The sequence below is a fragment of the Fusarium fujikuroi genome, chromosome FFUJ_chr01, assembly GCF_900079805.1.
Source record: "Fusarium fujikuroi IMI 58289 draft genome, chromosome FFUJ_chr01".
Classification (NCBI taxonomy): Eukaryota; Fungi; Ascomycota; class Sordariomycetes; order Hypocreales; family Nectriaceae; genus Fusarium; species Fusarium fujikuroi.
Window position 1 is genome coordinate 1,449,365 of NC_036622.1, and position 12,614 is coordinate 1,461,978.

Below are 12,614 nucleotides of genomic sequence, written 5' to 3' on the forward strand. Positions count from 1 at the left end.
AGAAATAAAAGAGGGACTGTTTCAAATCGACCTCGACCCTGTCCGTGTCTCAGGCCCCTTTCGTCAAAACACGACCTGATGCAGAGAACCACCTTGACTCGACGAGATTGGACGTGTAATCGTCAATGCCTTTAACCTAGAGTTTCGACGATGTCCTAAAAAAAGAAAAGGCTCACATTCTTTTTTGAATTTGTTCTGTTTTCTTATTAGTGGCCCCTTGACGGGTCCCACGGTCTCTCTCTCGGGCCATCTCCCTTGGATCGTCCACGCCCCCACTTGGTCCCGAGAGAATGTATCGTCAGCAGGTCTTTGGTTTTATATCTATCGATTCCCACGTTTTCGCCCATCGGGCCTATTCTCACGACGACTCCTGTCTTTTTTCTTTCTCTTATCTTATATTATCGTTGGGGTTGAACATACTTGAGTCGTCATCATTTATCACATGAGGTGAACTTGTACTCTTCAACTTTTTTAACACTCTGTCTGTCTGTCTGCGCTGTTTCTTGGACTAAATAATATTGCCACCATGAGTCGGATCGCTTTTCTCTCGCTGCGAGCTCTGCAGCTAGCTTTATCTATTGCTAGTATCGGCCTGAGCGCGTATGGTACGTTGACGATATCCATGATGGGCTTCCGTCAGGGTAGTAACTAACAGTCTCAGTTGTCAACGATTATAACCAGCGAAGCCGAAACTCAGCGCCATCGCCGTTTACTTATCTCATGGTCTCTTCCATATTCTCGATTATCTCGGTCGCCTATCTCTCGCTCACTCCTCTCTTCGTACCGCGCATCTACCACCAATATGCCGCTGTTGTCGTCGAATCCGTCAACGCCGCTCTGTACTTTGCCGGATTCATCGCCATTGCCGTGTTCATCGGATCGCTTATCATGTGTGAAGGGACCGTTTGCTCTTGCGCTCGTGCCGATGCCGTTGTTGCTGCGGGTCAGTTCACGGTGTGGATCACAACAACTGCTTTCACTGCCAAGGACTTATTTAAGAAGGCCTTCCAAGAACCCAAGAAGGATGACGAGGGTCGAGAAATGGGACAGGCGTAGGAGATTGAGCAGACGGTACATGAACACCACATAACAAAAGCCCGGGATTTGGTCCGCGAATGATGGAATTGAATCTCTATCGGAAAGGATAGATGGGTATTAATGACAGGCGTTTGGGCATTTTTAGGAAAGACAAAATGGCAGTGCTATGCTGAGTAGCCTGGCTGTACTGTCAAAGGAGTATATCGGCATGGGAACATCATACCCAACCTGAATTTCTGGGCTGGAATGGGAAACTCGGCGTTTTCTGCGTTATAGTTTCGCAGCCTTCTGTAGCAGAGGCTGATAGTGCGTTTGAAATGAAAGTCAAAGAAGCTGTTGAGTTAGACTGGCTTCTGATTCATTCAACCAAAACCATCGAGTTATTTTGTTCGGTCGTTCCGGTGTATGTGAAAGTCACGACATGTGATGTGGACGTCAATAGAGCCGAAGGCCCCGAGACTCGGATCAAAAGAGGAAGATGCGAAGTCGTACGAGAAACATCATACTTATATAATAAGCTGAGGTAAGGTAGTCGGCGTTTATACTAGTCGGCGCCGGGTGAACGGGCCGGTCGGTGGCTTGAAGAGATATGTTTCTCGGTCAGTTTTTCGCTTGTGCTACGGTCGAAGAAAAGAAAGGGAATGCAGTGCGTGGTAATTGCACCATTAGACCTGGACTTTGGGTCATGGTGGGGGACATGAAGAGCGGAGGACATGAAGAGCGGAGGACAATATCATCTGATGTTATATATTGCGTGGGAGGTGCAATACCACGTTCAGCTGATTGGGCTATACACTTGCATCAGGTTTACGTGACATTCTCTCTGCTGCAAAGGTAAGAAGTTTATCTATTTCCTGGAAACCAATCGAGTTCCTGCCCTCGTATTACACTGTAGAATTTATCAACCCCGCATATCACCATCATGACAAGCCCAACTAATTATCCAAAATACGTAATTATTTCATCTCCAGCCGAGAAACAAAATCATAAACGGTTCTCGGCGGTTCTCGGTTATTGCACAATTCATACATTTGCAGCTGTCAAACGACGATCAAGCCATTAGCTTTCTCAAACAGTGAAGACAGCTCAAGCAAAAGCGTGGGGAGCTCGATGGCGTGCTGCGCGGGGTCCTAGTGAGCCATGCCCAAAGAGGCTTGGATACACAAGAATAAGAGCACTTGAAAATGCATGTTGAATGAGTTGTGAGCGAGTATAAAGGGGAATGGGTTGATCTGTGAATTGCTGCTTTTGTTTACTCTTTATTCTCCTGTTGTTCATACAGATTAGATCCTTTGAGACGGGAAACGTGACTCATCATGGCTGAGGAACTTAGCAAGAACTTTGAGACACTGCAGCTTCACGCGGGGTATGTTTCACTCATTATTAGCCTCGGCTTTCATGGTGGGCTTTTCGACTGCTAGATATACAGCAGTAGCTGAGGGCATAAAATTGTTTACAAGAACGCAACTGACTCGCTTCCTTCAGAGCTGAGGTTGATCCTACCACCAAATCGCGAGCTGTTCCCATCTACGCTACCACCGTATGTTCTCACACGCCTCTTGACGCTCTCATAGCCTCGCAGCATGAATTGCTCACTAATACCGTATCTAGAGCTATGTCTTCGATGACTCTGCTCACGGAGCTAGGCTCTTTGGTCTCAAGGAGTTTGGCAACATCTACAGCCGTATCATGAACGTGAGTTCTTGACTCCCAACCCAGCTTAACTCACCACTTACACTACAAGCCAACTGTCGATGTCTTCGAGAAGAGAATAGCAGCTCTCGAAGGCGGTGTCGCAGCCCTCGCTGCCTCATCGGGCCAGGCTGCCCAGTTCCTCGCCATCAGCACCCTCGCTCAAGCTGGCGACAACATCGTCTCTACTTCTAACCTCTACGGCGGCACTTATAACCAATTCAAGGTCTTCTTCCCTCGTCTGGGCATCAAGACCAAGTTCGTCGACGGTGACAAGCCTGAGGACATTGCGGCTGCTATTGATGATAAGACAAAGGCTGTCTATGTTGAGAGCATTGGAAACCCCAAGTATAACATTCCTGACCTGGAGGCTATTTCCAAGGCTGCCCATGAAAAGGGTGTTCCTGTTATTGCAAGTCAACAATTCTGTAATCATGTGTCCGCTGGGCTAATGCTTATTTCAGGTCGACAACACCTTTGGTGCTGGTGGTTACTTCATCCGCCCTATCGATCACGGTGCTGATATCGTCGTTCACTCTGCCACAAAGTGGATTGGAGGACATGGAACCACAATCGGCGGGGTAGTAGTTGATTCTGGAAAGTTCGATTGGGGCAAAAACGCAGCTCGATTCCCTCAATTCCACGAGCCTTCTGAGGGATACCACGGTCTCAAGTTCTACGAGACCTTCGGCAACATCACCTTCATCATCCGCGCCCGAGTCGAAATCCTCCGTGATCTCGGTTCAACTCTCAACCCCTTTGCTGCTCAACAGCTACTCCTCGGCCTCGAGACTCTCAGTCTCCGTGCTGAACGTCATGCCCAAAACGCTCTCGCCCTTGCTCAATATCTTGAGAAGAGCCCCTATGTCAGCTGGGTTTCATACCCTGGTCTCGAGAACCACCCGTACCACGAGACGGCTAAGAAGTACCTCAAGAGAGGCTTCGGTGGTGTTCTGAGCTTCGGTGTCAAAGGCGGTGGTGCTGGAAGTGAGGTTGTTGATGGTTTCAAGCTTATTTCTAACTTGGCCAATGTCGGTGACGCCAAGACACTTGCTATTCACCCCTGGAGCACCACCCATGAGCAGCTCTCTGATGATGAGAAGCGCAGCTCCGGTGTCACTGAGGTATGCATTCTCTAACACTTCGCTTGGGTTCACCTTGCTAACAAAAACAGGATTTGATCCGAATTTCGGTTGGCATCGAGCACATTGACGATATCATCGCCGACTTTGAACAATCTTTCAAGGCTGCTGCTGATGCCACTACCAAGGGCGAAAAGAAGGATGTCCCTGTAGGTGACAAGGAGGCTGAAGCTCCTCTTGCTCCTTAGAGAGACGCGAGACTGAGTGTTTGAAAGGAACTGTGATTAGGAATGGCTTGTTAAAATACCCACTAGGAGATTGGAGAGATGAGAAAGCGATAGTGTCTATCATGAAATTGTGCAATACCATTGGCTTGTGACATTGCTTAATAATGACAAATGATTACCCATATTGCTAGAAATGCCTCCTTGTTTGTGTGTAACTTAGGAAAATACTATGCTCCTTCTCGTGACCTATACCTATCGTTTCATTCTTCGAGGTTGCAACCTCGCAGCTTCAGTCCAACCTTGCACCCCATCTTCACCGGCCATGGCACGCGCCTGGTCGAGGGTAACATTACCATAAACATCATTCTCCTCTGGATTATGCGTTTCCTTGTCTTCCCCTTCGACCGCTGTACCATGCTGACGAGTTTCCTTGCTATTAGACTCATCGCCAAGAGAGATGCCCCGGCCATCGACGCAAGTAGGATCATCCCACATTCTCAAAGCAAGAACCATGTGAATACCAAGAACGTCTTTGACCTTTCTATCCATCTCAAACACTTCGTGAGGCCGAGTTGAAAACCCAACCTTTTCGTTGCCGATGACACCAACTTGCGCGCACAATATAGCATTATCAAGGTTATCCCGAGTCCTGATAGCCCACTTGGGCATGGGCCTGAATGAATGGATATATCTCTTTGGAACCATAGCGTCCGGTCTATTCTTCTCTACAGCCTTCTTTTTCTTCCCGACTACTCGAACGGCTTCCCAACTTTGATAGTGGACACTTCTGATAGTGCCCTTTATCTCTCTGATCACTGCTGCGGTCCGAAGCGACTCCTCTCGTTGGACGAGAGCGATAGACTTGTCGAGTTCTTCGAGTTCAATGGCGGTTTCGACGAGAGATGGAAAGTCATCTCCAATTTCTGAACGGGCATTCTGAAAGTCTTGAATGAGTTTGCGAGCGTTTTCGATTAGCTCATCGTGGCTCTTGACTCTCCCGATGAAATGGCCACTCTGCCATGACTGAAGGATGAGTTAGTTTAGATCCAGAATGAACTGAAGAACGGGATCGTTTACCTTTTTGCAATAATATTCCATTATTCTTTCTGAAAACTAAAGGAAGAATGCAGGATTCAGACGAGAATTGCCACAGCCTGGCATGTTACAGGCAGATGTTGTGACTCACGCTCACAACTGGGAGGTCTACAGTCCCGTGACCACTCCTTCAAGATCCTATCACTTCAGTCGTCATCCTGAGGCACTGAAACTTGTTGAGCTGCCTGCAGTCGCTGTTAATAAGTGAGAGTCATTCCTTCGAACATGGACATGGTAACCAAGCTACCCTGCATGTGCCAAGCTGCAGGAGCCTGGTGGTGTCAAGATGACGCAGCAAACTAGAACTATGAACCAAATGATGTCTTTCCTAGAGTTTATCAGAGTATTCGAAGAAATTGTGTTGTGTATTTTTCCATTAAAGCATGAAGGTAAACATAATCATCTGAACGATGAGGATGGCAAGAAGAGTGGAATTTGAATGGGACGCTTTCGGAAGAAGGATCAGGATGGAAACCGTAACGAGGCCAGCATTTTGAACTCTTGTGAAACGATAAAAATGAATGTGAATCAGCCACTTGGATATACCCAAAGATCTCAGTAGCTTCGAGCATACATTATTCCAAGATACCCAGCCACACTGAGTCAACGCACGAGATACTTCGAGCTGTGAACAAACTGAATATAGTAAATGGTGAGACTTTAGCCTCACAACTTGTTTTAAGAAGTCAATTTAGCGATCTGATTAGCTATAAAACTTGGCATAGTCGCTTGGGGGCTGCTGAGCCGTGATAGGCGCGACCATATCAACGTCAGCGTATAATAATGATGAGTGCTAGTATAGACATAACACTTCCATACTGTTAGATATCTTTAGATATTGTAACAAGTCAGAGAATTATAATAAGTTTTATATTCATCATGAGTTTGTTGATATTATAACGAGTACTTTGGCCCCATATACTTGATATGGATCGCAGGTTCAGGATGCAGGATGACCCCTTTACAAGCAGTAAGGGGTTCAGGTACAGAGAATGGGGATTCAGCAACCGCCATGAAGTATGTATTACTCTTAAATCAACCGGGGGCCTTCATATGTGGCACAGCGTCAGTGATTTTCTTCTCTATGGATAAATGCTTAAAGAAGAGAGATCATGATCAGATACAGGTCGTCAAAACATTGGCAACACTTCCCTACTATTCTCAACAGCCATAACCTGTATTTTGCGAGGGATCTGACTCGATCCTTATCGACGAGACAGGCGTTGCCTTACTCGTCTGTAGAGTCGTCAATGATGATTTAGAGAGAGATCCCAACGTCGTTCCACTCAAGACATACCGGTTCCTTGACTCGAAGCTTGTCTTGGGTTGGAAGTACAATCGACTATAATTAACAGAAAGATTTGCGAATAATATTTTAACGCTGACAAACCAAATACCGAGGTGGCCCCAATCGTATGGGTACATTGGTCCTGCAGAAGCATATATTGAGGATGCAGATGGCTTTCACGTGGTTGATCTCAATGTTCGCATAACAGGCTCCTGCTGTCTGCCATTGCTACGAACGCATTTTACAACCTGGCGCCTTTACGTTACACCGTCCTTCTATATTGATGTGCAACAGCGTCGTGACGAGTTTCTGGATATGTTCACGACTGAGTTTCGAGATGGTAGTAAGTGTGCGATAAGCCGGTATGAAGACCATGAAACGAGGAGCAGTTTCGCTGAGCTTGTTTTGGGAGGAGAGGATGATGACAGGTTAACAGGGGAACTTATGGCTTGTGTGTATGAGATACCCAAGAGTGTTGTTACCTCAGCTTGAACCAACATGCTTGGGTGATATCGATGGATGATATGCGAATGTACTATCGCAATTTGGAATTGCTGTATTTTACCAGATGCAGATTCAGCTCGTATAGCTAATGCAGGGTCTTGACGGAGAATATGATCCGAATGTCATCGCAGGATAGGTCAAGACTCAGTGGTTGGTGGAACATGAGAGAGCGGGGGATCAACACCAGGCGGCCGACCCTTGGGTGTTAGTGGCATAAGACAGTCCAGAATAGCTTCAGCCACTTGAGCTGAGGAACAAATTGCAAGAATAAATAATGATTACAGAGCCTCAAAAAACGAGAAAATCAAGCATAGTTCTAAGTCTGTTTCCTAGTCTGAATACGACCCTTCTCAGTGTGGAAAATGATGTGTTTGGGTGGTGTAGCACACAAGCTTTCAGCTTCAACCAACCACCATAAAATAGTTGCATGCGTCTGGCTTGGTAATGGTCCAGTCAGCTCTCCCTCATCAACTAGGCGCGGCTGAAACAGAGGTTAATATCCCTATCCGTCTTAGCAATCGCACATATAAAGCCTCCTCCTCATTCTTGTCTCCCACACATCTTTCAATCTCAGTTGAAGCAAGATGAACTGCAACGAGCTCCAAGAACACTCTAGAGCAGACTGCTTCTTGGTCAAAAAGCCGAGGGCGCTGCAATGGTTCTACAAGGGACAGCTTATCAAGGAGAAAGAAGAGGAGCGCCAGGCCGGTCGCTTCGAGCTGTTCCTGGATCTGTTATGTAGGTATCTCCGTGCTATCATCCAGGCTTTGACTTACAGTCTGTAGATGTCGCGATTGTCGCCAACTTCAGCGATGAGCTTGCTGAGCACCCCGATGGCGCTCATCTGGCAAAGTATATACTCATCTTTGCGCCGGCATGGCATATCTGGGCTGATCTTCGTGAGATCATGAACTCGTATTATACCGATGATTTACTGCAGCGACTTGTTATTCTTTGGGTCATGGCCCTTCTGGTGCTGTATGCGAACAATGCCAACGATGCAGATGAGGATATTACTGCAATGCGGACTACCGTTGGAGCGTACCTCGTAGCACGCTTCACCACCCTCAATGTATTCCTTGTTACCTCGTTTGCAGCGTATCAGCACCGTACACAGGCCCGGATCATGGCTGGCTTCATGTTTGTCGGTCTTGTCATCACCATTCCGCTCTTCCTCGAGGACATAAGCATTCGCGCAAAAGCCGCCATTGTCGCCGTGGGCATATTCTATCAAGAGGCGACATGGGCGCTTACTCTGAGTCCCTGGATCAAGGCCAAGCTACACCTGACTTATAGTACTGCTGTTGACATTGCGCACGAGATTGACCGAATGGGTGCTTTCTTCATCATCATTCTCGGCGAGTTTGTGTACAGCATCATTGTTGGCAACAAGACGGGCATTGGTTTGACTTCCGGATACGCCAAGGCTGTCTGCACGCTAATCATCGCGTTCGTGCTGAACTGGGTCTATTCCAGTGGCGATGGAAGTATTCAAGCAACGCATCCGATTCGACGATCTGCTTGGACAGCCTTTGGCTTCTTTCTCTTGCATCTACCTCTATCAGCATCCTTTCTCATCGGAGGCCACATCGCAGCTGCGAGCACAGCGATTGAGGAGTTCGAAGACGGCCAGCGCTGGCTTCTCGGTGGAGGGCTTGGAGTTGGTATGTTTTGTCTCTGGGTCTACGGGATGTTATACAGGGTCGAAGGTGAGTGCACTCTATTCATGGGACAGACGACACGAATCAGCATGAGATTGATAATTGCGATCATTCTCGTCGTCATTCCCGAGTCACATAATCATCTCAATGCAGAGAGTTTCATGTTCGTTATCATGGCCCTGTTTGCTTTCCTCTTGATATGGGAGACAATTGGGGGCTTATCCAGGACTTCTAAGTTCTTTGAGCCTTGGACGAACAGAAATCCGCCGCCGGAGGAGGATGACAGAGAAGGCTTGGCGGGCGAGTAATGGGATTGCGAGGCACCTTTCGGAAAAGGAATTGGCATATTGGATCGTGTTCGGATCATGGAGAATCATAGTGGAACCTTTCTCATGCCAGACATTGATTGACTTGAAGCTATGGTGCACCGCCACAGCAAGCGATCGTCACTGTCTGCGTCATTCGTGGCGTTGGAAGCCGCGGGTTTGATACGATTAATTTTGGAATCTGGAGGAAATCGCCGTAAGGCAGCCTCCGAATACCCTCGGTTGTCACCTTTGCAGAGCACTTGCTGGAAGTGACATAACACTGAATGGCCGTTTTAATTCCGAGAGGGAGCTAAGCTATTCCAGGATCATCAATGCATGTGCAAGCAACTCCAAGACGTGGCCTGCAGAACGTATATACTGTAATTGTAACTGCAGCTGTAATCCTAGGCCACCTTGGCGCATGTCACTAACCATATCTTTCACTGCTCAGGTATTTGGATGCTTCTAGAGTCAATATCTCGCTACCTTACCTTAATGAATGGAAGGCTTGGTCGGAGACCGGACGAGGAAGCCGCGGACAAGGTGGCTGTGCTCTCTCTACATGACAGCTCTTGCACCAATGGCGTCACCTGTGCTTCGCATGTTGGGGGAGGGGCAACCGGGGTTTCGGTGATTGCCCCTCCAGCTCCAGATCCAAACTCATGCTACTTCTCCAAGTGGCGTTGACGCGAAACATTCAAGGTCACAAGTGGCAGATGCCAGATTGCCAAGGGAAGTAGGCAATGTGTTTAAATAGTCCCTCGTAGTCTTAGCTTTTAGCCTTAACTTACCTTATCCTTGGCTCTCACGTCGTGATCTCGATATTCAACTTCCCCTCTTTACCTTGACCTTACTATACTTATTCCTTGTACTACACAACCTACCAAGTACTCATCTTATACCCACCTCCTACATCATCGACTCTTGTTAATTCCTCAGACGTCGACCTACCACAAATTTCTCGCACAACATCGTTGTTGCACTCTATAACAACATCTTTATCGATCGTGTACTTTTCGAATCCTACTTCGATGGCCGACTTTGCTCCCCCTTCTGGTCCGCCTCCTCCCAAGGCCCCCGAGGTTCCTGCCGGATGGGCCGTGCGATGGAACGACCAATACAAGGAATGGTAAGAACTTCACTTTGTCTACACACGCGCACGGCGTCGCTGACATGCGCATCACAGGTTCTACGTTAACATTTACACAAAACAATCGCAATGGGAAAAGCCCACTGCTCCCGTCTTTCCAGCTGATGATGCCGCGCCCGCCGGCCCTCCGCCCGGATACGACCAAGGCAATGCGCCCATCCCTACAGATACCAAGAAAAACCCCTATGAGGACCATCGCGATCAGTCAGCTGGCGGTCCTTCCGAAGATGAAGACGCTAAGCTAGCTGCGAAGCTACAGGCCGAGGAAGACGCCCGCGCCCGAAGTGGTCCTGGTGGTCCAGATGTTCCTGCGGGATATGGAGCATCAAATAGCCCATACCCTCAGAGCAACAGTCCCTACCCCCAGAACAACAGCCCGTACCCTCAACAACAAGGCGGCGGTTCTTATCCCACAGAACTTCCCCCTAGAGAACGGGGTGCTAAGAGCGGTGGTGGGTTCTTGGGCAAGTTGCTCGGCAAGGGAAAGCAGATGGCCGGAGGCCACCAACAAGGCGGTGCCGGTGGTTACGGCGGCTCGCAGAGTGGCTACGGAGGTGGTTATCCTCAACAACAGTACTACGGCCAACAGCCCCAAGGCTATCCTGGACAAGGCCCTCCAATGGGTTACGGCGCCCAACCTCACTACGGCGGCGGTTATGGCGCGCCGGGAGGTTACGGTGGCTATGGTGGCGCTCCTGGTTACGGAGCTCCTCAGGGCGGCGGCTTTGGTGGAGGTGGCCGTAAACCTGGTGGTGGTGGTATGGGCATGATGGGAGGTGCTGCTCTTGGTGCTGGTGCTGGCCTGCTTGGTGGTGCCATGATCGCAAACTCTTTTGATAACGATGAACAGGACGCCTACCAGGATGGGTTCGGTAAGTTTTCATTCCAATTCTCCTTAGATATAACAGCTCGCTAACTATATTTACAGAGGATGGTGCTGGTTTCGGCGATGATGGTGGTGACTAAAGAGCGTCATACGTTCTGTGTGCATTTGCTGAAGAGGAGTCTGAGTGTGATATTTCCGACTTGAACTCGAAATTGGGTTTGCTTTGTGATTTATGGGCAGGATAGGAATTGGGTATGGAACGAGGATATGACGACAATAGGCTGTGTGTAACTACTAGTCACGGCGTAGTTAAATAAGGTTTATACTTCCACAACAAACTGATGAGGGAGGGTTCAATGGAATAATGATCATTGCTAAATGCTTACAATGCCATATCTCATGATCTACTTCTTTATCGTCCGTTTATGCCCACAGGGCTGTGTATCCATCCAACTTTTGTAGTCATTATATACCCAATAACTGCACAACATTTACCGTCTTACGCCCTGGTTCTTAGTGTTGCCGTTACCACCATTGTTGGCTGGGGTGCTCTCCTTGGGCTTGGAACCAGCGAGATACGCAGCCATGTCGAAGTTGGTAAGAGGGTTGTCACCAGATGATTGACCGGTCATGGCAGCGCTCAAGGGGCTGTTCTTTCGCTGGGCCTCGAACTCGGCGCGCATTTCAGGGTCCACTGGATCTCGTTAGCATAAATCTGTTTGCGAGGGTGAATGGTTTCATACTGCTGTCCATGAGCTTCGGCATGCCCACCATGAGAACCAGACTGACGAGAGCCATAAGGATCATGGGGTTCTTGAGGATAGCAAAGACCGAGACTGTATCCGTTAGTGCTGATCGGTTCACGGAGAATTGCAAGGCGAAGTCGACTCACACTGCGGCCTCTCCATAAAGTAATTCTTTCCCCCAATAGCCCGAAGCTCAAAGCCTCGTCCCTTACTCCCCTCCTTCACCTGCACGACCTCCCCCTTATTCCCCCAGTCGTTGCCCCGATACGTCTCCCAAGCCCTCACAATTCCCTCCTCCCCATCCTCAGCAAGCTGAACATCAATCCTCAGCGGATGAAACGCGTTAGTCGGACAGTGAACATCAGCAAGGTACGAGCCAGGCGTGACGTTGTGAAAGACAAAAGTGTTGGCGGAGGACAGTGGCGCGGCGAAGTGGACGCCTGCGGAGGAGAGCGTGGCGTGCGTGTTGGCGGGGATGCTGAAGGGGTTGGGGTTGGAGGGGAGATAGAGGGTTAAAGAGTCGGCGAGAGCAAGGGGGAGGAGCGCGAGAAGAGCGCTGGTTTCGAAGGTGAAGCGCATTTTGGGCGGTGGAGGTTGTGAGAGGTGAGGTCAGATAGAGGTTGATGTTGTGACGTTTTTGGTGTTGGAGGAAAGAACAGGTGGGCCAATCAGACGGGGAAGATGTGCGGGTGTGGCTTGGGTTGATGCAGCCACAGTTGAGAGCTTCTAAGCTTGATATCAAGACAGGATGAGATTGAACAAGTGCCTAGGCAGTTAATTGGTGCTATTCACGTTAAACAATTAAGACTACTTTGAAGCTTTTCATTGTCGTACTTGACTGCCTTGTAGATGCAATGTCTTCATTTTGACATGCGCCACACATCTTGTTCCACTAACACAAGAACAAAGCCCTTCAATATCTCACATGCAAGTAAGGGGGAGAACCGGGTTGGCATGAAAAAGAGTGGCATAGACGCTCATCTAAATTACGCTCTTC

The 12,614-nt window shown here is 48.5% G+C and overlaps 6 protein-coding genes; 4 read left to right on the forward strand and 2 right to left on the reverse strand.

Moving 5' to 3' along the window:
• Positions 1 to 526: 526 nt before the first annotated feature.
• On the forward strand, positions 527 to 1,056 carry FFUJ_01625 (uncharacterized protein; the record flags this gene model as incomplete). XM_023576628.1 has 2 exons in its annotated part: positions 527 to 605; positions 662 to 1,056. 2 exons carry the CDS (start codon positions 527 to 529, stop codon positions 1,054 to 1,056), a joined length of 474 nt encoding a protein of 157 aa, XP_023423959.1.
• Positions 1,057 to 2,354: 1,298 nt separating this feature from the next.
• FFUJ_01624 (probable O-acetylhomoserine (thiol)-lyase) lies at positions 2,355 to 4,060 on the forward strand (the record flags this gene model as incomplete). XM_023576639.1 has 6 exons in its annotated part: positions 2,355 to 2,404; positions 2,524 to 2,578; positions 2,650 to 2,733; positions 2,783 to 3,136; positions 3,195 to 3,854; positions 3,905 to 4,060. The coding sequence occupies 6 exons, from the start codon at positions 2,355 to 2,357 to the stop codon at positions 4,058 to 4,060; spliced, it is 1,359 nt and encodes a 452-aa protein (XP_023423960.1).
• Positions 4,061 to 4,291: 231 nt separating this feature from the next.
• Positions 4,292 to 5,137, reverse strand: FFUJ_01623 (uncharacterized protein; the record flags this gene model as incomplete). XM_023576650.1 has 2 exons in its annotated part: positions 4,292 to 5,062; positions 5,117 to 5,137. 2 exons carry the CDS (start codon positions 5,135 to 5,137, stop codon positions 4,292 to 4,294), a joined length of 792 nt encoding a protein of 263 aa, XP_023423961.1.
• A 2,373-nt stretch (positions 5,138 to 7,510) lies between these two features.
• On the forward strand, positions 7,511 to 8,895 carry FFUJ_01622 (uncharacterized protein; the record flags this gene model as incomplete). XM_023576661.1 has 2 exons in its annotated part: positions 7,511 to 7,664; positions 7,712 to 8,895. The coding sequence occupies 2 exons, from the start codon at positions 7,511 to 7,513 to the stop codon at positions 8,893 to 8,895; spliced, it is 1,338 nt and encodes a 445-aa protein (XP_023423962.1).
• Positions 8,896 to 9,926: 1,031 nt separating this feature from the next.
• FFUJ_01621 (related to rna-binding protein fus/tls) lies at positions 9,927 to 11,011 on the forward strand (the record flags this gene model as incomplete). XM_023576673.1 has 3 exons in its annotated part: positions 9,927 to 10,024; positions 10,082 to 10,917; positions 10,974 to 11,011. 3 exons carry the CDS (start codon positions 9,927 to 9,929, stop codon positions 11,009 to 11,011), a joined length of 972 nt encoding a protein of 323 aa, XP_023423963.1.
• A 351-nt stretch (positions 11,012 to 11,362) lies between these two features.
• Positions 11,363 to 12,196, reverse strand: FFUJ_01620 (uncharacterized protein; the record flags this gene model as incomplete). XM_023576684.1 has 3 exons in its annotated part: positions 11,363 to 11,565; positions 11,615 to 11,707; positions 11,764 to 12,196. 3 exons carry the CDS (start codon positions 12,194 to 12,196, stop codon positions 11,363 to 11,365), a joined length of 729 nt encoding a protein of 242 aa, XP_023423964.1.
• Positions 12,197 to 12,614: the final 418 nt, after the last annotated feature.